Here is a 26,661-nt window from a genome sequence, read left to right as displayed (position 1 = left end):
TTGAACAAATTGCTTGCTATTGCTATAGGCAACCTCTTTCTCACCTTGGGAAGAAGGACTGTTTAAGTCCTATACTATAAGGTGCTGTAGGAAGGAAAGAGACGGTAATGGGTTGAGGAGGACATCCGTTCTCTCTGCTGGAAAATACCTCCGAGGTTTTGGGGAACCATGGTTGGTTTGTGGTGATGACATTTCCTGGCTTCAGGGGCTACCTGGGGCTCAGGTTGCAAGGCCTACCAGTGAAGAGTCAATCCTTGGATTTTTGTTGAAACCATAGGGAAAGAACCATTTCATACAAACCTGCCAAGTGTCCTGGCTCTGTGTGCAACTCACTGTAGTTTTTGGCCACCTTCCTCTTTCTGGATCTCAGTTTCCCTGTCAGTAAAATGGGATGGTCAGACGAACAGGTGATCTGTGGTTTCCTTGTGGTTCTGTCACTTGTTTCAGGGAGTCAGGTATAATGCAGTTGTATGCTTTCTGTCAAACAAAGGGCTACAAATGCTGCACTTTGCTCTCTATTTTAAGACCTAAGTCAGCTAGAGGCACACTACAAAGCAGAGGACAGGAGAAGGCCCAGCCCCAAGTGAAGTGCAGGTGGGGTGGGGATCTAACGCGGCTGATTTCTTAGGCATAGGTGGTGACGTACTGAGGCCCCATGTTCCCAAAGTAGGAACGTTCCCACTCGCTCATGAGCTCGAAGTGCACAGGACGGTGACAGAAGTTGCAGGCAGCGATAGATCCATCCTGGAGGGGCAGCCCCACCTCATTCCAGGTTGCCAGCAGCTTCTCTGCAGGTGGCGGGGGGGGAAGGAAAGAATCTGTTAGAGTAGGTCTTAATCCTACTTTGAGCCTTACCCATCTCAGTTGATGGCAATTCCAGTTACTCAGTACAAAAATTTTTGAGCCCTTCCTTTATTTTTCTCTTTCCTACCACACATCCAATCTATCAGCAAATACCATTGACTCTACCTTCAAAATCTGACCACTTCTCATCACATTTAATGCTACCATCAGGCCTGAGCCATTATCAACTCTTAACCTGAAATATTACAGTGGCTTCCTAATGGAGCTCCCCGCTTCTACTCTTCTCTGTCAGTCTATTCTTAACATAGAAGTCGGAGCAACTCTGTTAAAACCTGAGTCAGATATGTGACTCCTCTGCTTAAATCCTTCAGAAGACTCCATTTCAGAGTTAAAGCTATAATCCTTCCAATGACCTACTGTCCCCTATATAGGCTGGCCCCACATTGCCCCTCTCCCCTCAATTTTCTCTTTCCCTCTTGCTTACACCACTCCATCCACACTCATCTACTTACTGTTCTTCAAATTCCAAAGGAATACTCCTGTGTTAGGGTCTTCCCTGTCTTAGGCTGTTCTCTCTGCCTGGGATGCCCTCCGCTTAGATTTCTGCCCAGCTAACTCCTTCACCTCCTTCATATCTTTACTGAAGTGTCAACTTGGTATTCTCTACCCTTAACACTCTATTTAATGCTACAGCCCTCCTCCAAACTAGCCCCTGTACACCACTCCCAGCACTTTCTATCCCCCTTTTTTCTGCGCTCCCCCCTATAGCGCTTAGAACTACCATGCTATTTAATTTGCTTATTTTTAAAGTGTTTTTGACTATCTCCTTCCATAAGAATGTAAGCTCCAGAATGATAGGGATTTTGTGTCTGTTTTGTTTACTACTGGATCCCTAGCACCTAGAACAGTGTCTAGCACATAGTAGGTACTCAACAAATATTTGTTGAAAGAATGAATGAAAGGATGCCTGGTTAATCCTCGAAGATGAAAAGAAATAAGCCAGAGGAAGGGGTGAGGGAAGGCACTCCAATCATAAGGGAACGTTGTTAGCAAAGTCCCAGAGATAAGTGAATAGAGCAAAATGAGGAAAATATAAGTCATTCTGTGTAGCTGGAGAAATAAAATCACTGTGGGGAAGAGGTGAGGGCATAGAGGTCAGCTTGTTGAGGCTACTGAATGCCATGCCAGGGAGCTTCGACTGTTCTACAGGCCAGGGGTCTCCAATTTGGGGGCTCTACATCCTCTCAGTACAAAAGTTCTAACATCCCCAATCTATGTGTGTTCTACATGTATCATTGTATATTAGCGATCAATATCAATAATGCTTAATTTCCTATTTTTTAAGATAAAAAGTAAACATGAAATTCTAATAAATCCCCTTACCCTTTGGATCATCTTGCATGCCTCACCTTGGAAACCACTGCTGTAGCCTCAAAAATAGGGAAATATGAAGAGGTTTAAGCAAGGGAGCTCTATGATCAGGTTTTTAGGAAAATCCCTCTGGTGGTCAGCATGGATAAGGGATTAAAAAGAAAGCAAGAGAGAAACAGGAAAATTTGTTAGGAAGAAATCCATTGACATGGATGAAAGAAGTGGCAGTGGAGAAAAGAGAGCAGATTTGAGATTATAGAGAACGTTTGTAAGATTTCACAATGGGTTGGCTGTGAGGTTGAAGGATTGACTGGTGGAGTCAGGGTGGATGCCTCTCTCTCATATTTCTTTCCTGCAAAAGCTCAGCATACATGGGCACTTGGAGAACTGAAAGTACTGAGAGTTCTATAATTGAAGCCCAGAGCAACTGAAAAGACAGCGAAAGGTCCAGAAGTCTGGATCATCAGCTCAGAGAGGTAGTAAATCAAGCAAGGAGGTAGAGACAGACTCCCCAGTTCAAATCTAGTAGCTATGTGACTTTAGACCAGTTATTATGTGTTTTTTATGCCTCAATTTCCACATATATAAAATGAAATGCTTATGATACCACCTCTACCCCATGAGGATTAGATGAGTTAATACATGTAAAGTGTTTAGAACAGTTCTTGGCACATGGTAAGTACTTAATAAATGTTGGCTAGCATTATTTGATGTTTTTAAGTGAATGAATGAATGACACCTACCCATCTTCCTTGAACTCTCACTCTGCCTCTGCTCCAGACAAACAGAATGACTGTTACCAATGCATACCCTCTTTTCCTATCTCTAGATCTATGGAATTCACTTATTCTGGAGTGTCCTTACACCATACCATGTGTACTTCAAGTTGCAGCAGAAGGACTTCCTTAGTCACAAAGCCTCCTTAATTTCACCCTTCCTACCCTTGCTAGCCATACATAAGCACTCTCCCTCCAGCTCACAGAATACTGGAGCTCATCACACTGGACCAGTACCATCCATCTTTATGTCTGTCTCCTTTGCTATATCGTCAACTGCCTACTTGGAATGAGAACCTGCTCTACTCCAGGCCCTGCACTCAGTAGGAACCAAGTTAACTTTAGGTGAATGGACTAAACTGGCATCTTTCAAGATAAAATCCAAGCTACTCAGTCAGCTCTACAAGCCTGTAAATCTTGCATTGTAGATTCATAGACAGACACTCCCCTCCCCTACTCCATTCTTACTACTCTGCACTCCAGTAACACCTGCTTATTGTTCTTGGTATATCCCAGGCTACTTCTCACCCTCCTCCTTGTCTTTCTTCATGCTCTTCCTTCTGCTTGGAATACCCCTTCCATGCCCTTTTTCTTCTCTTGGTTCAATACCACACACCTTTGCAAGACTCAGCTCAGGTGTCATCTCCACTAAGAAGCCTGTCTTGAATCCCACAGGTTGGGTCAGGCCTCTTCTCTCTGCTCTCACAACTCCCCCATGTATTATCTTCGCTGAACTTAGATCACCCCTTGAAGTCATTGTTTGGGCCTGCTATGGCCTTCTCAACCAGACTGAAGCCCTTTGAGTCTAGGGACTGTTTCTCATTCATTTATGACCCTAGTATAGGGTCTGGCACACAATAGATGTTCCAGTAATATATTGTTAAACTGAATGGCATCCATTCTCTCAATTTCTTCAGATCCTGGGGCTGAAGGGAAGAAGAGTGCTGTAGGCACTCATGTTGAAGACCTACCCACAAAGTCTTCCATCATCTGAGGGCTGTGGTGGGGGGAGGGTGCCAGGCGCAGCAGCTCTTCACCCCGGGGGACAGTTGGGTAGTTGATTGCCTGCACGTAGATACCATGCTTGGAGAGCAAGAGATCACAGATCCTGCTGTTCAGTGCAGCATCACCCACCTGGGCTCAAGAGAAAAACCTGTTAATATCTGCCCTGTTAGTATCTGCCACCCTGGTCCCACTATCGCTATCTCCATTAAGCAGGTGGAGGGAACCAGATTAAGGAATGCCACTGAGTTTGGGGACATAGTTTTTCATAAGAGGCTTAGTCAGTGGCAGCTCCAGAATTTCTATCAAGGAGTTGTTTGGAGTCAGCAATCAAATTTAAGATACATGCACCCCAATGTTCATAGCAGCAGTATTTACAATAGCCAAGACATGGAAGCAACTCAAGTGTCCATCAACAGACAATTAGTTTAAGAAGATGTGACATATATAATGCAATATTATTCAGCCATAAAAAAGAATGAAATATTGCCATTTGCAGCAGCATGGATGGACCTAGAGAATATCATACTAAGTGAAGTAAGACAGAAAGACAAATATATGCTATCACTTATATGTGGAATCTAAAAAATAATACTAATGAATCTATAAACAAAATGGAAACAGATTCACAGACAGAAAACAAATTTAGGATTACCAAAGGGGAAAGGGGTCAGGGAGTGATAAATTAGGAGTACGAGATTAACAAACTACTATACATAAAGTAGATAAGCAACAAGGATATACTGTATAACATAGGGAACTTTATTCAATATCTTGTAATAACCTATAATGGAAAATGGTCTGAAAAAAATATATAACTGAATCACTTATAACTGAATCTCAGTTATATATATGTGTGTATATATTTGTATTTATATACACAAAATACATATATATGTGTATGTGTGTGTGTGTGTGTATATATATATATATATATATATATATATATATATATATATATATAAATAACTCAGTCACCCCACCTGAAACTAACACGATATTGTAAATCAACTATCTTTCAAAAATTTTTTTTAAATGGGGCTGGAAGGAGGTGGCGCTAGGGACCATGTCTTGAAGCTGTTTGTAGAGCAAGTGCACTGGTTTTGCTTAGTTAGTATGTTAATTTGGGGATGGTTCTGGGTAAGAAGATAAACCCGCTAAGCCACCTCTGGGGTGCTGTCACTGAGTTAATTAAAAAAACACATATTTACAAAAGTAGTCTTTCAAGGGAACTTTGGGTTAGCTCAGGGAACAGTGACTCTTTCTCTTCCATAAAACAGTTATAAAAAGTGTCCTTCCCACACTCAATTTTCTGACACACACTAATAGATGTCATTTAAGAAAGCAGTTCATTTTTAAAGGCAGTAAACACTCAAGCATAGTTGGGAATCTGAAATAGCAGCTAGTCCATGGCTTTTGATTTTATATTTTCTAACTAGTTCTCAGTAAGAAGAACATTTCACTCCATGACCATACTGTACACACATACACATAAACATGCATGTATACAAGTATACAACTGAATTAAATTTCTTATGAAATGATACCCTTACTATGTGTGATGTACCCCAACATTTTCTATTGTATTTTTTAATGATAGTCATAACCCGCTAAACTTATTTTGTAACCCATTAATGGTCGTGAGCCACAGTTTGATAAACACTGAATTATAGGCCAGTATTCAGTATTGTGAGGGTCAGAACAGTCTAATAAGCATGAGATAATAGCTAATGCCAAAAAAATAAAGAGTGGTTAATCCAGAATGGCTGATAATTTTTCAGAAAGGGTAGCAAAGTTGGCAATAAGGATGGTTAACAAGAAAACAACAGCTAATACAAACAAAACAAAACAAAACAAGACTGGTTAATCCAGAATGGCTGATAATTGTTCAAAAAGGCTAACAAAGCTGGCAGTAAGGAGGGTGATTAACAAGAAAGCAAAGAGTTGATGACAGGAGCAGGTGTCAGTTTGCTGGGTGTGTGGAGGCTCCCAGAATAGATAAGTGGAGAACGCAAGGGACAGGGTGGGGCTCTCACCCGGATGGGGATGATGTGACTGGGGCATGGGATGACAGGAAGGCCCCTGTCCATTAGTAGCTGGCGCATGTGCTTGACGTTGCGCTGGTGGGCTCGCCTCAGGGCTTGGCCCTCCTCTCCCTTGAGCAGCCGCACAGATTCCAGAGCCCCAGAGAGCACCATGGGAGGCAGTGAAGTGGTGAAGATGAAGCCAGCAGCATAGGAGCGCACCATGTCCACCAAGTCATGGGTGCTGGCAATGTAGCCTCCCACACAGCCAAAGGCCTTGCCTGGAGACAGGGAGGAGAGGGAGGATGATATACACAGACCCCATTATCAATCTCATGAGGAACAGGGTCATACCCCGGGTGACACAAGGAGGTACACCAGAAGCTGGAGCTCCAGACTCCCTTCCCAGGGCTCTGGTCATCTCTCCTGTCCATGACAAGGCATACAGAGCTGATAATTCTGTTGCTTTGAGATAGGACTTTCAAGTCCTGCCATATGCAACGACCAGATAGGCAGGAGCTGGGTGGAGACCTTCAACTGGTTAGGCCCAAAAGTGGAGCTAAAAATGAAGCTTGAGGCTGGGGTGGGGGGAGAGTTTAGAGCCACAACTCTCCACTCACTGAGTTGAACCTGGCTATTTGGCCCAGCTCAAAAATCCTGCCACACTTTCTCAGCAACTCTGCAGCAGGGTGGGAATGGGAGGATAGGATCCAGGAGTTCCATAGCCTGAAGCTATAAATTCTACTCATAATAGCTCCTGCAGCTTTGGGGAGGAGGAGGAAAAGGGTTTTCCAGGGGCCTCATTTCTGGATTGTATGTAAGGGCAACCCAAGGGACTCACTCACCAAGAGTTCCAGAGATTATGTCGATCTTGTGCATAATTCCATCACGCTCTCCAATCCCAGCACCCCGGGACCCATATAGTCCTACAGCATGAACCTCATCCACAAAGGTCAGAGCCCCATACTGGTGGGCCACATCACACAACTCCTCAAGGGGACAGATGGCACCTGAGAAAACCGAACAGATAGGGTTAGATTATAACCCTTCCCCAGTTTCATCTCAGCATGGAATTTGAGACCCATAACTACTTTGGGATGGGAGAGAGGGAGTGTGTGTGCCCTCAGTTGAGATTATGCCAAACCTGTTTATATCTGTTGACTGGTTCCACCTCACTCCCACCCAAGCTGTGTGTGTGTTTTCCCCAGTTTGAGATTATGGCTTGTCTGTCTATTTTTACTTCATTCTGATAAAATCTGTCCTCTTGTTTATGCTATTTGCCAGCCTCTCTGCTTCTTTTTTTACCCCTGCAAGTCTGTGTATTTCCATCTAGGGTTGGCACTAGCCTATATGATGCCTTTGTTTAAATAAATGGAAAAAAGCCACCTTTTGCTCCAGGTTAATGTAGTCCTGATTTCAGATCCCACTCACCCCCTCGGCCCGGTGCTATTGGCAGCCTTGTCAATATCTTTATTCTTTACTGGTCCTCCTTGATTCTGTCTTTCTGGATTTCTGTCACTCATTCTTTTTGTAGCCATTTCTATCTTTGTTTCTATGGCTCTACTTTTCTGTCCCTGCCTTTTTTAATTTTTCTCTCTTCTCCCCTTCCTCTCTCTCTGTCTCTGTCCTCATTCCCTCCCTCAGCTCCCTCACTTCTCTCTTTCTCACTGTTTGTGTCCTTTTATGTCTACCTCTCTGACTTCTGTCTTTCTCTGTATCTTTGTGTCTCTTTCTGAGTTTCTTTGTGCCTCTGTTGTTTCTGTATTTTCTGTGGCTCTGTGGAAATGTATTTCTTTCTCATCTCTGTCAATGTCAGGCTCAATCTATTGAATGAAAGTGAATTAGATGTAATCCGTATGTTTCTCTACATTTTCCATGCAGATTTACCACTTTCCCCTGTTTTTCTATATATCTGCTATGTTGATAGTTGTTTATAAGGTTTTCAAATGGCTGTGAATATCATATATAGACTTTGTGACCACTCTGCATATATGAGAATCCACACCACTGCCATTCCCTATCCCTGGAAACTGATGGTGCAGGGAGCTGGAATACAGAAGTAACTTCTTCAGGTGGGAACAGGGACTCCAGGCCAGGATTAAAGTATGTGAACAACTGGTGGGACAACATGAAGGGAAGCAACCACAGGAGTTGGAGCCTAAGATAAAGAGGATAGTGTGACGGCTCAAGCATCACTTCAATGGGAGTAATTTGGCCCTATGATTGACAGTTTAGGAAGAGTTTCCACCAAAAAAAATAAGGAACCATTCATTTGCAAATGTAAGGAACTAGAATGGTCCCAACATGGTTTCTACTAGAGAAGTAATGAATTAGAGTAGTCTCAGTGGTAGAAATATTATCATGGGATGGCTTTACTTTATTGCTAGTTGTAGAATGTGGGAGAGGGCAAGACAGTAAGTTCTTCACATATATTAACTCACTTAATTCTCACAGTTACTCTTTTATTATCACCTCCATTTTAAAAAATAAGGCAACTGAGACACAGAGCAATTAAGAAACTTGCCCAAGCTAGTAAATTGTGATGCTGGGATTTGAACATGGATAATCTGATTCCACACCCCGTGCATCATTACATGATGCTGATGGCACTTACGTTGACTAACTCAGGGAATACTGTGGACTCCCCTTTGTTTCAGTTGGAAAAGTGACAAATTGAAATGAAGTGAGAATTTCTTCCCTCTAATAAATCCAGAAGGTTATGCCTAAAACAGATGATTTCTCCTTAAAGAGGGGCAGCAACAGAATGAGCATGGTTTCAGTTGGGAAAAGAAAAGAGGTAGAAGAGTCAAGGTCATTTTTTTCCTACTTAGGTCAAAATAAATGGAATGATTTTCATCATCTCTAATTCTTACAAGGAGACATTTTACCTTAGGAAAAACTCAGAGAGTTGAAGAGCTCTTTCAAGTCTTAGAGTTGGAAGTGCCAAAGGTGGGATTTGAACCAGGGTCTTCCTGACTTGAAAACCTATTTTGATTCCAATACTTCGTACTGGACCTTGAAAACTCTCCCAGGCAGTGGTTTGTGAAATTTTCCATTGCAGAAACTAGACACTGGGATGACTGATTTGCACATCATTTCTAATGGAGGGAATATCCTATGAAGGAATTGGAGTCATACATCCTAGGGTGCAAATACTCACCTTGGCACAAATTTACTGAGACAACCAAGACAAATTGGGTGCTGTCTTTGAACTTTAGTCTTTTAACCTGTGAGACCAGTGTAATAGTTGCCTCTATCCTTTGGCATTTACCAGCTGTGTCACCTTGGACAAGTCATTTCACTTGTTTGTGTCTGTTTCCTCATGTAAATAAATAGAAATAATAATAGCACCCACCTCACAGAATTGTGAAGATTAAGTGAATTCATACATATAAAATACTAATACTTTTGCTTGGCACATAATAGGCACTCTATAAATGTTAGCTGTTATCATTATCGTCATGGTTTTCATGAGACTAATATTAGTAAACATAACACTCACACGTTTACATACCATCCATAGAGTGAACAGTCTCAAAAGCCACAATTTTGGGTGTCTCAGAGTTGGACTTCTTTAGAAGTTTCTTCAGGTGTTCAGGGTCATTGTGCCTGAAGACAAACTTGGCTGCTCCACTATTGCGGATACCTTGGATCATTGAAGCATGGTTGCCCGCATCCGAGTAAATCTCACACCCTGAAGAGCCAGATGCATAATTCTTAAGCTTCTGTCCCAGTGTTCAAACTTCAATGTCAGGACTGACCTGGCAGGGGCAGAGAGCCAATCCTTTCCTCCCTTTGAAGATTCTGCTCTGCTTCTCCCTCCTCTGGAAGCCTTTGTTACACCTCTTCCTCTCTTGGAAGAACTCTTCTGCCCTGAAATTCTGACTCCTACACCCAGAGAATGTTTGTTGACTTGGGCTGATGCTAAATTCTTCCTGGTCTAAGAGAAATCCCACCTCTTATAGGTAGCATCCCTCTGGTTATAGTTACAGGGTAGACACTTACCAGACTTTCACATGACTTGTCATAAGCTCATGACAAGTCAGAGCAGGAAGGGCCATTAGTGACCATGGAATCCAGTCCCTTAAATGTACATGTGAGGAAGCTAAGGTCCAGAGAGGGGAAGACCTTTCTTTAGGAAATGCAGGGGTTTTTAACTGGACAATGCTGAGAAAATAGGTAGAGATGAGAAATGAGTGAAGAGGATTAATTCCTGACCCACCCAAACTGCACTGACATCAAAGAACTTTGGCTTTTCATTAGAGTAAGGGATCACTTCTACCTGCAGAAGTCAGGCGTGACTTTCTGGAGGACCTGCTGTGAAAGATAAGTAGACTGGGAGTTTCTTGAGAGCAGGAACTACATCTTTTTATCTTTTTGTTTCTGGTACCCAGATTAAGGCTAAGTAAACCTTCCTTGAATGAATGGATGAAAAACAAATTACTGATTTATAAGTGAATAAATATATGAATGAATATATTATTGAATGAAAGAGAGGATGGATGTCAAAAGATGAGGTTGAAAAGGTAGAAAGAGACCAGATTATTGAGGGTTTTAGAAGGCATGATAAAGAGTTTGGATTTGGTCCTAAGGGCAGTGAGGATCTATTAAAGGGTTTGAGACAGGAGAGTAATAAAGATAGGTTTGCATTTTTAAAATATCATGACTGCTGTGAAGAACATACTGTAGGAAGGCAAATGTGAAATTGAGAAAATTATGTTAGTCTAGGCTAGGATGTGGCAGAGGAAATGGCAAGAAGTTGAATTCTAATGGTTGAAGAGGGGGGTTTACTGAAAAAATTCCCAAAGATGTTGTCTTTAGTTGGGGTTACATGTGATCTCAGAAAAATTTTCTGAGAAGCAATGGAGATGTTTACAGTGTACTGAAAAATCTGCAAGAAGTGAGGAAGTACATAGCAAATGTGGAGACTTCTCTCAAGCAGTTTTCCTGTTATATGGAGAAGAGAGATTGGGCAGTAGCTAGAGAGTGATGAGGGGAAAATGGTTTTATGAGATGCAAGAGACTTCAACATGTTTGAGGAGAGGGAGAGGCTGAAGATACAGGAGGGAGAGAGGAAACTCATAGATCAAGGTTCCTGAGGAGGTAGAGGGCACAGAGCATCAACATAAGGATTAGTCAACAAGAAAAAGGGCAACTCTTCCACTGACAGGAGAGAAGGAGCAAGGAGAGGACATGTGGGGATGCTCATAAGTTTGTAAGTAGTTTGAGGCAAGGAGCTGAGGATATTGTTGCCTGGGATCTTCTATTTTCATTGTGGTAGAAGGTGAGGTTATCTGCTGTGGGTAAAGGTGAAGTGGAGGTGTAAAAAGGCTGAGGAGAATGGGGATTTGGCAAAGCTTCCCTCGAGACTTGGAAAGCTGACAGTAGAAACAGGATTTCCAGAGAGCATAGAGGACCTAGTAGAGGTTGGGGACCATGTGGCTACCATCTGAGCAATTACATAAGACAAGGATTGACATAGAGAAGATAGAGAATTATATTTACCTGGGGTTGGGCTGCGAGGGAAAGATGACAAGCATATAAGTTGAGGACATTATTCGCTAGAGTGGGAGAGTAGGAAGATGGGATCCAGATGGGATCTGCTGTACAAGCAAAGGGACTGGCTTTGGGCAGAAGGAGAGATGCGTCTTCAATTTGTAAAAGAAAAGAATGAAAGAAGGGTAGATGAACAATCAGATAAATTTGATAGCTATAAGTTAAAGGAGTTCTTGTCTGGTGGCTTCCGTTTTCTTTGTGATGTAAGATGTGAGGCTGTTTGCTAAGAGTGAAGGAGGAGGTAGCCACAGGTTTTAGAAGGAGGAAGAAAGTTTGAAAAAGCTGATATAGGGACATAAGAGGACTTATGTATTTATAAGTGTTAAGAGTCCAGTTGAGTTGGGAAGTGACAAATTTATGATGTTACCTTTTTGTGAGGTTGGGCAGTGTTCCTCAGGAGTAGTTTTGAACCTATGTGCAGAAGAGGAGAAAGGAGAGGGACATACTCATCCAGTGCTGAGGATACATAAGGTGGGGGAAAAGGAAGGGCAGTGGGAGCAAGTTAACTTAGAAAACAGCAGAAGAGTGCCGGAGACAGTAAGACAGTAAGTGCAGGATACCAGCCCTGAACAAAGCTCAGGCCCCAGGCTTACCTGGCAGTATCTTGGCCAAGGTGAAGAGGGTAGAGTCATTGGCCACAAAGCAGGAAGAGAAAAGCAGGGCTGAGTCCTTTTGGTGCAGCTCAGCCAGCTCCTGCTCCAGCTCCACATGAAACTTACTGGTACCCGAGATGTTGCGGGTACCACCAGCTCCAGCTCCATGACGCTGCAGGGTCTCTCTGGCCAGGAGAAAACAGACGGGAGACAAGAAGGAACCCTTGTCAGATACTGAGGAACTGGGTAAGTTTCTCTTCCTTGATGGGTGTCAATATCAACTTAGTGATTCTGTATGAACCATGTCCTGTATGAACCATGTCCTCTATGACCAAGCAGAGGGCAGGATGGGGACGATGGGGGGAAAGGGATCTGCCCTCTCAGGCTGAAGGGATGGAGGGAGAAGCTAGGTTAAACTTGACTAGCTTGGAAGACCTTCAAGAGGAGGTTGCACAACATCTCTGGTAATACTCATTCTGTAGCCAGAGTAGGAACTCATGGGAGTGGGCTTTGCTCAATTTCTCATCCTCTCCTCCATATCACTGGACACAAAAGAGTTTGGAAAGCATAGTTTGTTGACTTAGTTCATGTCTGAGGGTCAGATTTGCTGGAGGACCTTGGACAAGAGGGGTGGGTGGAACCCAAGTTTCCACTGCCAGATCTGCCTTTTCCTTCCATATGTGGCTTTGGCTCTTTAAATGTATCCCCACACCTCATGGCTCAGACCCTTCTACTCACTGTGTGGCTTGTAAGACCCGAGGGTGCCGGCTCATGCCCAGGTAGTCATTACTGCACCAGACAGACACATCCTTTGAGGCCACAGATGCCTCAAAGAAGTGTTCAGCAAAGGGGTATGCATCAGCCCAGCGGTTCACGGTCTTGAACACACGGTAGGTGTGGTCTTGTTTCTTCTCCATGATCTTGTCCCTAAAAAACTGGTCATACTCAAAGACATGGTCTCCTGTGGGAGTAGAGATGGGGATGGAAAGAATTCATTTTAAATCACTTCCTGGTTAGTCCATATTTTATTCATGCTGTTGATTTTTGAGTTCTCCAATTCTCTTTCCATTTATTCATTTCTTTGATTAGTCATTAGGTTACTGGTCCACATTAACTCTATACTACTTCATTCAACCATTCCTTTTCTTACTCACTGGCTCATTCACTTAGTAATTTACTTATACAGTCACTCAGGCTTCCTACCCCTGGCATGGCCTCATCTCTTTTCCCGAGGTTAGTATGGCAGCCTCCTTACTGGAATCACTACTTCCAGCTTCACTGTAAAGAGCATTGACAGATCTAGTTTCTAGTCATAGCTCTGCCACTTCCTAGCTGTGTGATCTTGAGCAAGTCAAGGATCCTCTTGTTTTCAATTTCTGTGTAGAATGGGGCTAATAATATCTTCCTTGCAAAATTGTGACCATCTGATGACAAACAGAATGTAATACACCCAAACTAATGTCTGGCACATAGTAGTGTTATTATGACTATAGTAGTAGTAGTAGTAGTAGTAGTAGTAGTAGTAGTAGTAGTAGTAGTAGTAGTAGTAGTAGTAGTAATAGCTAATATTTAGTTATATTATTATAGCCAACATTGAATGAGTGCCTATTTCATGTAATGCCCTATGTTAGAAGCTTTATAGATACTATTTCATTTATTCCTCACAACAACCCTATGTGGATAGTTCTGTTAGTATCTCATTTTACAAATGAGGAAAATGAGGCATATAGAGGTTAGATAACTTGACCAAGGTCATACAGCATTGTAAGTAGCCTACAAATAAGTGACCTAGAGTCTACTTCCTTAACCACTACCATTACAAAATGGAGCAACCCTATTTTCAGGACAAATTGAAATAATGTATGCCAAAGGACTTGTTAAACTCTTGAACTCTATACATGAGACAGAAATCTTGGTTGTTGCAGATGGCAGCTTATGTGGTAGGGATGTAAATGGGTAATATCTTTGCTGCAAGGCTGTTTGGAAATATATACCAAGAGTTTTTTAAATGCACATGCTGACATACCTAGGGAGATATTTGTAGCATATTTAACAGAAAAATGATTGATATCCAGAATTATTTTTTAGAATCTCTGAAAAATTACTATGAAAAATTTAAACCCAGTAGAAAAAATTGACGAAGAGTATTAACAGACAATTCAATAAATGTAGAAAAGATGCTTAATCAGAGAAATTCAAACTGCAAAAATAAGTTTTCACCCATCAAACTGATAAAGATTTAAAAATTTGGTAATATCAAGTGCTGGAGAGTGTGTGAGAAAATGGATTCTCTTTTTGATAACTGGTATACCACTTTGGAAGGCTAATTGGCAATATTTATTAATATTGAAAATGTACACACCCTTACATCCTGAGAATTTCCACCTCTTAATCTCTATTCTAGAGAAACACTTACCTTTGTACATGAAGAGGTATATTCAAGGATGTTTGTTGCACCATTGTTTGTAATAGAAAAAATTGGAAGCAACCCAATAGAGGAATAGCTAAACAATCTCTAGTATATCCATACTAAGTCTAAGATAATGCTATGCATTATCTTGGGTACATTTGTATGTACATAAAACCAACATAAATGGAAACTGGAAGTATACACACAAAAAATTGGAAACAATTACCTGAAATATAGGTGCTTGATGAACTAAATGATGTTGCATCCATGCTACAGAACACACTCCAACCATTAATAATTATGCAGCTCTGTGTTTAGAATCATGGAATAATGCCCATGACATAGTGTTAAGTGAACAAAGCATAATAACAAACTCTGGGTAGAATAAGATCACATTTCTAATAAAAACATGTGTGTAGAGGGAAGTGTAGGAGGTGTGTGTGTATATGTTTAGTCACAAGAAAATATTTCAAAGAAAATATAACAAAAAGTTAATGGTAGATGGTGAAACTCTGATTTAAATTTCTCTCTTTATACTTTTCTGTATTTGTTGAAAATAGTTTACAATGAATCATGTGAAATGAAAAATGAATATAAACACATACCACAGAGGGAAAAAGGCTTTCTGTGAAAGATGAGAGTTTTTGAAGGAATCACAGAGAAGAACTACTAGGAATAAACCTAAGAAGAAATGAGGCCTCATAACAAGTTAGAAGCACTTCCATAAATGTAATTTTATTTCCTTCTTATGATAACCTGTTGCTGTATTAAAATCTCACTGCAGGGAAGTGACTTACTTTCCAAAGGACACGGATCTAGCAAGTGCCAGCATTGAAATTTAAGCTTAGACTCCCTTTGACTCTAAAGTGCTTCCTTGCCATTTCCTCTATGTGGCAGAAGCCATTTTCAGCATTCCTTTCATATTCCTACCCCTTCTACTTCCACCTTGGCAAACTCACCAGTCATGTTGTTCTGAACCAGGTGTGTGACCTTCTCTGAAATTTTCTCTGGTTCCTGGGGACTGCAGAATGGCTTCCTCAGGCTGGCTGAGGCCAGGGAGATGGGCAGGTCTGAAAGGGAGTATAGGATTCATTGGTCATGAAGAGGGGGTGGGGGATAAAGCATGTGATAACCTCTTTAAACTCAGTACAACATATAAAAATTCAAGGTTAGGAAGTAGGAAAGCCTTCTGCAGAGAAAATAAATACTCTGCAAAGTGAGCTCCTTCTCATCTCCCCAAGTGGAGACTTATGTGTCAAGAAACCTTTCATAAAGTGAATTACACTTCTTCCCACCAGGACTTTCCCTTGGGTGAGGTAACTGGGGCAGCAATGTTGGGTGTTGCACTTGGCAGGACAATGTATCTTACTCTTTTCTGAAAGTCATTACAATTCAGTTTTGAAAATTTTACCCTTAATGATATCCCCCCAAAGCCTGTTAAAGATGTTGACAGTGTAGTCACCTTTTAAGTGTGATTATCTTGAGTGATCTGCACCAATTGAGTTGACCTGGGCTCCATGCCCTTCTAAAGGATGTACTGCTACCAAAACTTACTCTTTCATGCAAATCCAGATTGTCATGGAGCAATATTGCTTAAATGTGGGAGCCCAGCCTTTTGGGGTCCATTTAGCCACTTGGGAGAGAGGAGGCAGGACTCTAGAGGGCTCATTTTAGGCTAATAGCTAAAAGTTACAGAAGCATGTGTGTGTGTGTGTTGGGGAGGGTGCATTTCAGTGTACAGTCTAAGCTATTGCTTACCATGGTTCCCCTGGAAAAGACTGGACTTCCCATCATGGAATGTGTACTAGCTGCCCTTGGATTAGCCTAGCATAGGACCATGATGAAGTGAATTCAAGCATTAGGTTTAGAAGTTAGATGAGGAGGAACTTAACTCCAACCTGTCTTGAAAGTCTTCACATCCTCCTGGACTTCTGGAGCTGCCTTCTGCACAATCTTACTCTTGCCATCCTGGAGTTCTGACAGCATGAAAGGACAGTGGCTCTTGGCCAAAGATGGAGAGTCTATGCAAAGTTCAGAGAGTAAGTGGCAGTGAATTTCTAGCTGTAAGTTTAACAATGGTCACTGAGAATACTATATCCCAAAGTTCTATCTCAGGTTATGGTAGAGACACAGAGATGGATGTATCTGGTCCCTATGCTAGAGGAGCTCCTAAGTTGTTGGGAATCACACATCCTGAAGACACATTATGAATAGTGCTGGGATGGGAGGGAGGACATGGGCTATGGAAGGCTAGAAGAGGGAAGGTACATGACCAAGAATTGGAACTGGGCAAGCTAGAAGTCTAGGCAAGATTCATAGAGGAAAGAGGTGATGCCCAAGTTAAGTGTTGCATGAAAAGTATGAGATACTCTGGTAAAGATTATGGAAAAGGGTCATTTCACAGGAGCAAAGGCACAGAAACTTGAAACAATAGAGTTAATCCAAGCGATTTTAAGTAGTTTCAGCATGACTGACGTATATAGAGCATGAGGGCATGAGAGACTCTTTTTAGAGATACTGCCAGAAATCAGAGTCCAGGTGTAGTTTTAGGCCAGCTCATTCTTCCTTGACACTTTTCACATGAATCCTCCCAATTATTAGGTAATAATGACTGGCATGACTTGAAACCTTGAAATATCTCCAGGACCCAGACATTCTCCCCTCCCCTCATATGCCAGCGGTGTCTTCTTACCTCCTCCAGCCTTGGTTGCCTTAAGGTGGATTTGAGAACAGATTGGTCCTTGGGTGGCCAGGATGGGACAGCGTCCTATGCCAAACAGGAACTGGTGAGCCTTAATCATCTTGCCCAGGAGGCCTGTGGGGCTCCGGATAAGCACTGGGCAACGCTGTAGCAACATGGCTGCTGCCACCATCTTGAGCCTGAAGTTCTGTAGAAGATGTGGAAGAGATGAGATTCCACTATGAAGACCTGGCCATAAGCCAAGGGTCATTCCTGTGTTTGGTCCTTTGCCTTTAGCTTCTCACCCAATGCTTGCTGCCCTTCCCAGATATGCCCTTATTGTCATTCCAGGGTAAGAACTTTCCCAATGTTACAATATGCCAATAGGACATCAGAAAGGAAGAAATAGGAAATTGACCATTAGGCAAAAGGAGTGAAGGAAAGAGCTTCAACTGGAGGCCAGAAAGCCTGAATTCTGGTGTTGGAAAAACTGCACAGCAGCATGTAAATCAATGAAGCTAGAACACTCCCTCACACCATACACAAAAATAAACTCAAAATGGATCAAAGACTTAAACATAAGACAAGATACAATAAACCTCCTAGAAGAAAACATAGGCAAAACATTATCTCACATACATCTCAAAAATGTTTTCCTAGAAAAGTCTTGGGTAGACCAAGCAATAGAAGTAAAAGCAAGAATCAACAAATGGGACCTAATGAAACTTACAAGCTTCTGCACGGCAAAGGAAACCATAAGTAAAACAAAAAGACAACCTATGGAATGGGAGAAAATTTTTGCAAATGAAACCAACAAAGGCTTGATCTCCAGAATATATAAGCAGCTCATATGACTTAATAAGAAACAACCAAACAACCCAATCCAAAAATGGGCAAAAGACCTAAACAAGCAATTCTCCAAGGAAGAAATACAAATGATCAATAGGCACATCAAAAAATGCTCAATATCACTCTTTATCAGAGAAATGCAAATCAAAACTACAATGAGGTATCACCTCACACCAGTCAGAATGGCCATCATTCAAAAGTCCACAAATGACAAATGCTGGAGAGGCTGTGGAGAAAAGGGAACCCTCCTACACTGCTAGTGGGAATGCAGTTTGGTACAGACACTGTGGAAAACATTTTGGAGATCCTTCAAAAGACTAAGAATAGACTTACCATATGACCCAGGAATCCTGTTCCTGGGCATATATCCAGAAGGAACCCTACTTCAAAAAGACACCTGCACCCCAGTTTTCATAGCAGCACTATTTACAATAGCCAAGACATGGAAAGAGCCTAAATGTCCATCAACAGATGACTGGATAAAGAAGTGGTGGTATATTTATACAGTGGAATACTATTCAGCCATAAAAACTGACAACATAACGCCATTTGCAGCAACATGGATGCTCCTGGAGAATGTCATTCTAAGTGAAGTAAGCCAGATAGAGAAAGAAAAATACCATATGAGATCGCTCATATGTGGAATCTAAACAAACAAACAAAAGAAAACAAAACATAAATACAAAACAGAAACAGACTCGTAGACATAGAATACAAACTTGTGGTTGCCAAGGGGGCGGGGGATGGGAAGGGATAGACTGGGATTTCAAAATGTAGAATAGATAAACAAGATTATACTATATAGCACAGGGAAATATATATAAGATCTTATGGTAGCTCAGAGAGAAAAAAATGTGACAATGAATATAAGAAAAAAAAAAAAAGAAAGCCTGGATTCTGATTCAGACTCTGCCACTGACCCCCTCTGTGATGCTAAGGATCATTGAAGTGTAATTGTATGTGGCAGGTTGAGAGCTGACAACCCACCAATCCTTTGATCATCACTTAAGGCTATGAATCTTTCTAAGAATATTGGCCTCAGCCAAATGAATATTCAGCCTGCTAATGCAGACAGATTCCATTGACCAGGGCTCATGAGACTTGGCTTGGAGTATTTCCTGAGCAGGCCCAGCCAGAGAGGCAAGGAGCTTGAGGCCTCAGGTACTAAGCTTAAGTAGATTCAGGGAATAAGACAAATGGGCACCATGTGCCACCAGACTGGCATTTTACTGTCGTTGGATTTCCCCCTGGCTTTAGGAAAAGCATAGAGAGAGGAGTAGGTGAAAGCAAGACCCAGGGAGTCTAGGAAACAAATCTATGGTTGAATGAAAGAGGTGGAGGCTAAGACAGAGGAGAGAAAGGGGGCAGAGAGAAAATCAGAATAAAATAATCAAATACACATAGAGGCATTCAATAAATATTTGTTGAATTTGGGAGTAAATTAATGAATCAATAAGGACCCAAATGGAGGAAAGAGAAGGAGAGTAGGGGAAGAGTCATAAGAAAAGAAAAAATAGGAAAGATAAAAGTAGGAAAGTAATAGAGAACAAAGGTGTAGTGGTAGTGGTGGAGTTATTAGGAGAACAGAAATTTTGGGAAAGAGAAAGATCAAAGCCAGAAGGAAAAGGGACAGGTAGAGATAAGAACAGGGAGAAGAGGACTGATCCAGAAAAATGGAGGACAAGAGGATGATGGGAAATACAGAAGAACTGGGAAAGAGACTGAGATGAGAGAAAGAATGAAAGAGAGAAGAGAAGGAGAGCAAGAGAGAGAGACTGAGTCACAGGTTAGAGGTAGAGTCAGAGACAGATAGACAGAGGGACACAAAAGAGACATAAGGAGAGATCAATGAGCACGGAGGAATATACAAAGACTCAGAAAACTGAAAGCAAGAGAGGGGAGAATCCAGCAGGTGTAGAGTCAGTCAGGTACAAAGATAAAGGAGAAATGCTGTCAGAGATCATGGGGGTTGGGGAGAACAATAAGGAAGAGTTATGGGAAGAGGAACTTGGCTCTACTAAGGGAGAGGAGAGTGAGACTGAGTGAAGGGACAAGGGAGTAGAGACAAGATCAAAGGATTGAGACAGTGAGGTGGTTAAGGTAGGTTGGGGATTGGGATGAGGGAGGTCTGAGAAATACAAAGAAAAGGAGAGCTAGAGAGAGCAAGAGGGGGAAATAGATGAAAAGAAGATGGCAAACTGCAAGACATGGAAGCAACCGAAATGTCCATCGACAGATGACTGGGTAATAGGATATTTATACACCACATATTTATACACTAGTATATTATGGAATACTACTCAGGCATGAAAAAGAATAAAATAATTGCAGCAACATGGATGGACCTAGAGATTGACATTCTAAGTGAAGTAAGCCAGAAAGAGAAAGAAAAATACCATATGATATCACACATATGTGGAATCTTTAAAAAAAGGAAAAAAAGGACACTATGAACTCACCTACAAAACGAAAACAGACTTGCAGACGTAGTAAACAATCTTATGCTTACCAGGGAAAGGGGGTGAAAAGGGATAACTTTGGGAGTTTGAGATTTACAAATGTTAGCTACTATATATAAAAACAGATTTAAAAAATTTTCTGCTGTATAGCACAGGGAACTATGTTCAAGATCTTATAATAACCTTTAATGAAAATGAATACAAAAATGAATATATGTATGTATATTCATGACTGGGGCATTGTGCTGTACACCAGAAATTGACAGATTGTAACTGACTGTACTTCAATTTAAAAAGGAAAAGAAAGAAAAAGGGCAAACTGGAGATCCAGCATCAGAGGGTGAGAAAAGATATGGGACAGGACAATGGGACAGAGGTGGAGGAATGTGGGAAGACTAAGGCTCTGCCACCACCAGGAAAGCTACTGAGTAGAACCTAACAGCACCTCTAACATATAGGGCCTTATGTTGTGGGGGACAAGCGAGCAGGAGGAACTGGTGGCCGTGTCATCAATATGGCAACCTCCTTTACCTCTTACAGAACAATACCCCTCCCTTCTAGATCTCACAGAGCAAGCACCCTCCCCTTAACTCACAAAGCAATCTCTTCCTCTTCTTCCACCCCAGAGCATCCTCCCTCCAACTCTCACAGGCTGTCATAGGAGCATAGGTCGGTACAGGGGGTAGGGAGTGTAGTTCCTGAAATTGGGAAAGGCCAAGTGGTGTTGAAAGGACTAAATGAAACTCATATTAAGACTGTAGGACAGTGCCTGGCACATAGTAAGTTTTCAATGAATGTTAGCTTTTCTCATTTCAATTCCAGCTCCCCAACTCCCTGTTGCACATCTTGGAAAGTAACTTATCTTCTTTGGGTCTCAGCTTTCATCAGCTGTCAAATGTAAGGAATTTGCCTCTAACTCATATGGTAGGTAGTGAATTGGATTTGATGCCTACTTCATATCTAGAGATACGAGTTTCCCTTCCCCTGCCTGCTTGCAAAGGCTCAAGATCGTGGAGCTGAGCCTGCAGAACACAGATAAAGCCCCCAGCGTTTATCACATTTAGGGTCTGACCACTCCCCAAGCTGAGACCAGGGTGTGGGAGAGAAGAGGAGTTCCTTTCTAGAATCATGTCTGAGCATCTGGCTGGGGCTATTGGTGGTGAAGCAGGGTGGATGTCCCAGGGAGAGGCAGGCAAGGCAGATGGCCAGGTTCCAGGCTCCTGCAAATTCCTTTCCCCAGCATTAACAATAATAATGACAGCAAAATTGGGGTATGTAATGTGAAGGAAAACCTCCAAGATTGGAAGCAAAGTCTAGTCCTGCCTTGGGATGATGGTGAGTCCCCCCCACCAGGTTATAAACAGAAGTTCTATATATACATCGTCTCTAAGGGACTTTTAGCCATGATATTCTCAGAGACCTGGGAAAACATAGACCACTTCTTGGAATTTGTTGAATTATCAAATTCTTTCAAGCTTCAGTTTCAATTTATCTGTTCTGATACTCTTTTCCTGGAATTTGCCCTGCCTCACCCTGCCTGCCCAACTTAATGACCCATAACCTTGTAGTCTAGTTACCTTGAGCTCTGTTTCCATGCTACCTCACTACCTATCATGAGATTGGAGTGAGCAAAATTGAATCAAGTGAGTATTTTAGGCAATTTAGGGTACTAAGAGCACAGCCTCTGGAGCCAGACTACTTGCATTTGAATCCTGTCTCCACCACTGACTAGCTCTGGACCTTAGAAAAATCATGTCTCTGTTCTATGTCTTATATCTTTAAAATATAGTAATAACAAGGACAGTCTTGTTCAATATTGAAGATTCAGTAAGATAATCTATGTAAAGTATACAGAAGAGTGCCTATCCCAGAGTAAATACTGAAAAAATGTTATCTACTATTTTCATATTCTACATTTTATTTGTAGGGAAAGTGAAGATATAGCCAAGGGAAGTAACATCATGAATACACCAGACCAGGTCTGTTACCCTGATTCTTGTCTCAATCCTAATTCTTCTCCTTATTCTGTTACAAATTACTATGTGACCTTGGGCTTTTGTACTTTCCCACTCTGGGCCTCAGTTTCTCCACAGACATTCGACTAGATAATTTCATAGGTTCCATCAGATTTTAACAAACTCACAGAGGTCTCACCACTGTGCCCGACCCCTCTGTAAATGCTTCACGTACATTGATTTATTTAATCCTCATGACAACCCTGTGAGGTATATACTAATATCAACTTTATTTCAAAGATGAGCAAACTGAGGCCCCAAAAGATTAAGTAACCTGTTCAGGTCACAGAGTTGGTAAGTAGCAGCAACAGGATTTGAACCTAATTAATCTGGTTCCAGAGCCTCCTAACTTAACCACTATGGATCTATGATTCAAATATTACTACATATTCTCCTGACTGAGAGCCTGACCCCAGACATCAATCCACTCTGCTGCACTAACAGGTCCCTTTCTGGGACATTTGATTTTGAACTGTGACCAGTGCCTTTACCAAAGAAACAAATTTCTAACTGAAGTGGAATTTCAGGCACTGAGGAACATTCATTCATTTGTTCATTCATTCATTCTACCATTTAACAACTTATGCAATCATTGTGTAGCAGTCTTTACTAGGGGTCTTCTTAAAACAATGCTTTCACCCCAAAAGATAACTTATTGGACCAAGTGACACCATTACTACAAGATTTTCCCTACACCTTAAAATCCTCTCTGATGTCAACAGCCAATCTGCAGTTCCAGAGATCAGAGGGGCCAACACAATTCTACCCGAGAAGAGAGCCGGAAACACTCATTGCAGTGTTCTTTGCCCCCTCTCTCCCCTTTGTGGCCTGCTTTGCAATAATCAATTAAGTCTGGAGGAGATGTGGTCACTTCTCTTCAGGAGTTGGAATCATCAGGCTTTACTTCCCTTCCTAGCACCCTCTCCCCATCACGGAAGAATCACAGAGTCTTTTAGATACCTGGAATCAAAATCAGAAATTCTTAGAGATGGAAACATTTACAAGACCACGAAATCAAACTTAGAAGAGGTTGTTGAAATCATAGGCAAAGCCCTTTTCCTCAGAGTGTGAAGGACTTGCCTAGGGTCTCACACTGTGAGAATACAAATCTATTGAGTTTCAGCATTGGGCCCTTTTAGTGACACAACATTCTTCTCCTACCTTCTCCCTTTGTTTTTGCTAATTACTCATCTCTCAATTCCTTCAAATCTCTCCCTACCCAATTCATCATTCCCATCATCCCCACATTCACTTATTTTTCTATTCCTACCTCTGGCCCCCTGGGCTCCGACCCATTGAGCAGTGCTGTCAGCTGAGCAGAGAGAAGGAGTCAAAGTGAGGGAGGAATGGAGAATTGCCAGAAGAAATATCAAGACATCTTCCTGGGGGACACAGAAGGAAAGGAAGAGACAGAAATACAGAGACTGAGATACAGAGTAGAAAGAAAGAGATGGAATGGAGAGAGATTTAGAGGAAAAGATACATAAAGAACTCAGACAAAGGAAAAATAAGAGAAAGCTATAGTGTCAGAGAGTAATGAAGTGAGCCATCTTGAAAACTAAAAAAGAGAGGAAACAAGGAGGAAAAAGACAAAGGAAAGCTGTAAACAGGGAAAGACAGAAAGAGACATAGCAGGGGGAAAAGAAAATAAGAGTGACAGATTCTAAGCAACAGATTAAAGTCAGATCTAGTCAGGCTGGAGAGCCAGCCTATACAGCTTTGAGGTAGGCAAGCAGACCAAGAAAGAGGGCACCAGACTGAAAGCAGTTCTTACCTGTTGCCCTGCACTGAGGACGAACGAACGACGGGTGGGTGGGTACTGTGGTCAGGACCTGGCTTTTATCCCTTCCCCCTTGGCTCAGCTCCACCCACTCTGCCTTCTGCTGGCCTGGCCCTGCGTTGGCCCCAAAGGTATCTCAGGCCCTTGCTAGAGATAAAACCCAATGTAGTCCCCTCTTGCCTCCTCCCTCACCCAGCAATGGCTGTCTTCTTTCTATTTTCTTTCTCTTCTCCCTCTAGAGTAGGAAGAGCTTTCTGGGCTTTGGAATCAGACCATCCCTATATGGCTAGGGTACCTTAAGGAAAACCATCTCTCTGACCCTCATTTTCCTCAACTGTAAAAGGAGGGCAATAAAATTCAGAACAACTGTAGCACAACAGGGAGGGGCTCTGTAACCATCTGCTTCCATACACGACATCTAGGTCATTGTAACAGTTCAGTAACATGTACATAAAGCACTTAACAGTACCTGGTCAATGTTGACTGAGTGCTTATTACTATGCTCAGACCTTTCATTAAGTGCTTTATGGATTAATTTGGCTCATCCTTGTAAGGACCTTATGAAATAGGCACTACCATCCCCACATTAAAGATGAAGAAACTGGGGCTCAAAGAGGTGAAGTAACTAATTGATAATTACCCAGCTTGTAAGTACGGAGCCTATCTATTACCCCAGGCAACCTGGTTCCAGAATCTATACTCTTTAAGCACTATTCTCCCTTTCAGAATATACAGTTAAAATTTTGAAGTTCTCTATTTCCTCTCTTCTATTACCCTCTCCTTATTCTCTTTTAATTTTCTCCTATCTTCTTCTCCTTCCCTTCTCAATCCTAGGGCAGTGGGACTATGTCATAACCAGGCAGTTACATCTGTATACCAGATTATCATCATTAATATCATACTTACATAAACGGGATCATTCTAATCTACAATTTCCTTTTTTCCCATTTGACCACATGTTAATATGCCATGTATGTCTTTCCATATAAATTCTTTCTGTTTAGTTGAATCATAATATTCCAGAATCTGAATGCTACCATAATTTATTCAAACATTCCCTTATTGATGGAAATTTGGTTACTTCCATGTTATTTCCCCCTTCCACTATGAATAATATTGCAATAAATATGTTTGGTCATATGTGAGAATATTTTTATGTAGTAGCAGCCTAAAAAACAATTCCTGGGTCAAAGGGTATATAGACATTTACATTTTTGATACTGCCAATTTACCCTATGCATATGGTATACAGCCCCAATAATGGTGCATAAGAGTGTGTGTGTGTGTATCTGTTCTCTCATCAACTTGCCAACACCATTTGTGAAAAAATAATAAATTAACTGAAGTATACTTGATTTACAATATTGTATTACTTTCAGGTATACAACATAGTGATTTGATATTCTTATAGACCATGCTTCATATAAACTTACTATAAAATATTGGCTATATTCCATATGCTGTACATTAAATCCTCATATCTTATTTGTTTTACATCTAGGAGTTTGTTCTTCTTAATCCCCTTTCTGTGTCTTACCCCCACCACACCCCTCTCTCCACTAGCAACCACTAGTCTGTTCTCTATATCTGTCAATTTCTATTTTGTTATATTCATTCATTTGTTTTATTTTTTTATATTTCACATATAAGTGAAAACCTACAGTATTTGTCATTCTTTGTCTAACTTATTCCACTTAACGTAACACCCTCTAGGTTCACCCACGTTGTTGCAAATGGCAATAGTCATCCTTTTTATGGCTGAGTAATATTCCATGGTATATGTATACCACAACTTCTTTATCTGTTCATTTGTTAATAGACACTAGGTTGCTTCCTTATCTTGGATATTGTAAATAATGCTGTTATGAATATTGGAGTAAATATATCTTTTCAAATTAATGTTTTCCTTCTCTTTGGATATATATATAACTAGGAAGGGAATTGCTGGATCATAAGCAGTTCTACTTTTAATTTTTTTGAGGAACCTCCATACTGTTTTCCATAGTGGCTACACCAATTTATATTCCCACCAACTGTGTACTAAGGTTCCCTTTTCTCAACATCCTCAGCAACATTTGTTATTTCTTATCTTTTTAAAGATAGCCATTCTGAGAGGTGTGAGGTGATATCTAATTGTGATTTTAATTTGTATATCCCAGATGATTAGTGATGGTTGAGCATGTTTTCACATCCCTATTGGAAACCTTTATGTCTTTGGAAAAATGCCTATTCAGTTCCTCTGCTCATTTTTTTTTTTTTACATTTATTGAGTTATAGTCATTTTACAAGGTTGTGTCAAATTCCAGTGTACAGCACAATTTTTCAGTTATACATGAACATAC

General features: G+C 41.3%; 2 protein-coding genes across 3 annotated transcripts in view; one reads left to right on the top strand and one right to left on the bottom strand.

Moving 5' to 3' along the window:
- FAM104B (family with sequence similarity 104 member B) overlaps positions 1 to 26,661 on the top strand; it is a 78,072-nt gene that overhangs the window by 7,893 nt on the left and 43,518 nt on the right. The gene's annotated exons all lie outside the window — the stretch shown is intronic.
- On the bottom strand, positions 495 to 24,770 carry ALAS2 (5'-aminolevulinate synthase 2). 2 transcript variants are annotated; one of them, XM_006193722.3, is made up of 11 exons: positions 24,314 to 24,770; positions 17,229 to 17,424; positions 16,435 to 16,557; positions 15,496 to 15,606; positions 12,865 to 13,087; positions 12,127 to 12,311; positions 9,492 to 9,671; positions 6,823 to 6,987; positions 5,990 to 6,258; positions 3,923 to 4,085; positions 495 to 788 (listed from the first exon to the last, which is right to left on the bottom strand). In XM_006193722.3, exons 2-11 carry the CDS (start codon positions 17,407 to 17,409, stop codon positions 625 to 627), a joined length of 1,764 nt encoding a protein of 587 aa, XP_006193784.1. In that variant the 5' UTR covers positions 17,410 to 17,424; positions 24,314 to 24,770; the 3' UTR covers positions 495 to 624. The 2 variants fall into 2 exon arrangements, with proteins under 2 accessions (XP_006193784.1, XP_032331040.1); XM_032475149.1 differs by having other exon boundaries at positions 500 to 788; positions 16,435 to 16,512.

This window comes from Camelus ferus, chromosome X (assembly GCF_009834535.1).
Source record: "Camelus ferus isolate YT-003-E chromosome X, BCGSAC_Cfer_1.0, whole genome shotgun sequence".
In the NCBI taxonomy this organism is placed as follows: Eukaryota; Metazoa; Chordata; class Mammalia; order Artiodactyla; family Camelidae; genus Camelus; species Camelus ferus.
Note: the sequence above shows the minus strand (reverse complement) of the source record. Positions and strands in the feature narration are given on the sequence as shown.

What these genes read in the sequence shown, in the direction of transcription:
- ALAS2 (XM_006193722.3), bottom strand. Translation starts at nt 17,409, where the DNA reads ATGGTGGCAGCAGCCATGTTGCTACAGCGTTGCCCAGTGCTTATCCGG. An exon ending in GGTTCAGAACAACATGACTG is followed by an intron (nt 13,088 to 15,495) that starts GTGAGTTTGCCA and finishes CTACTCCCACAG; the next exon opens with GAGACCATGTCTTTGAGTAT. An exon ending in CATAATCTCTGGAACTCTTG is followed by an intron (nt 6,259 to 6,822) that starts GTGAGTGAGTCC and finishes CCCTGTCTCCAG; the next exon opens with GCAAGGCCTTTGGCTGTGTG.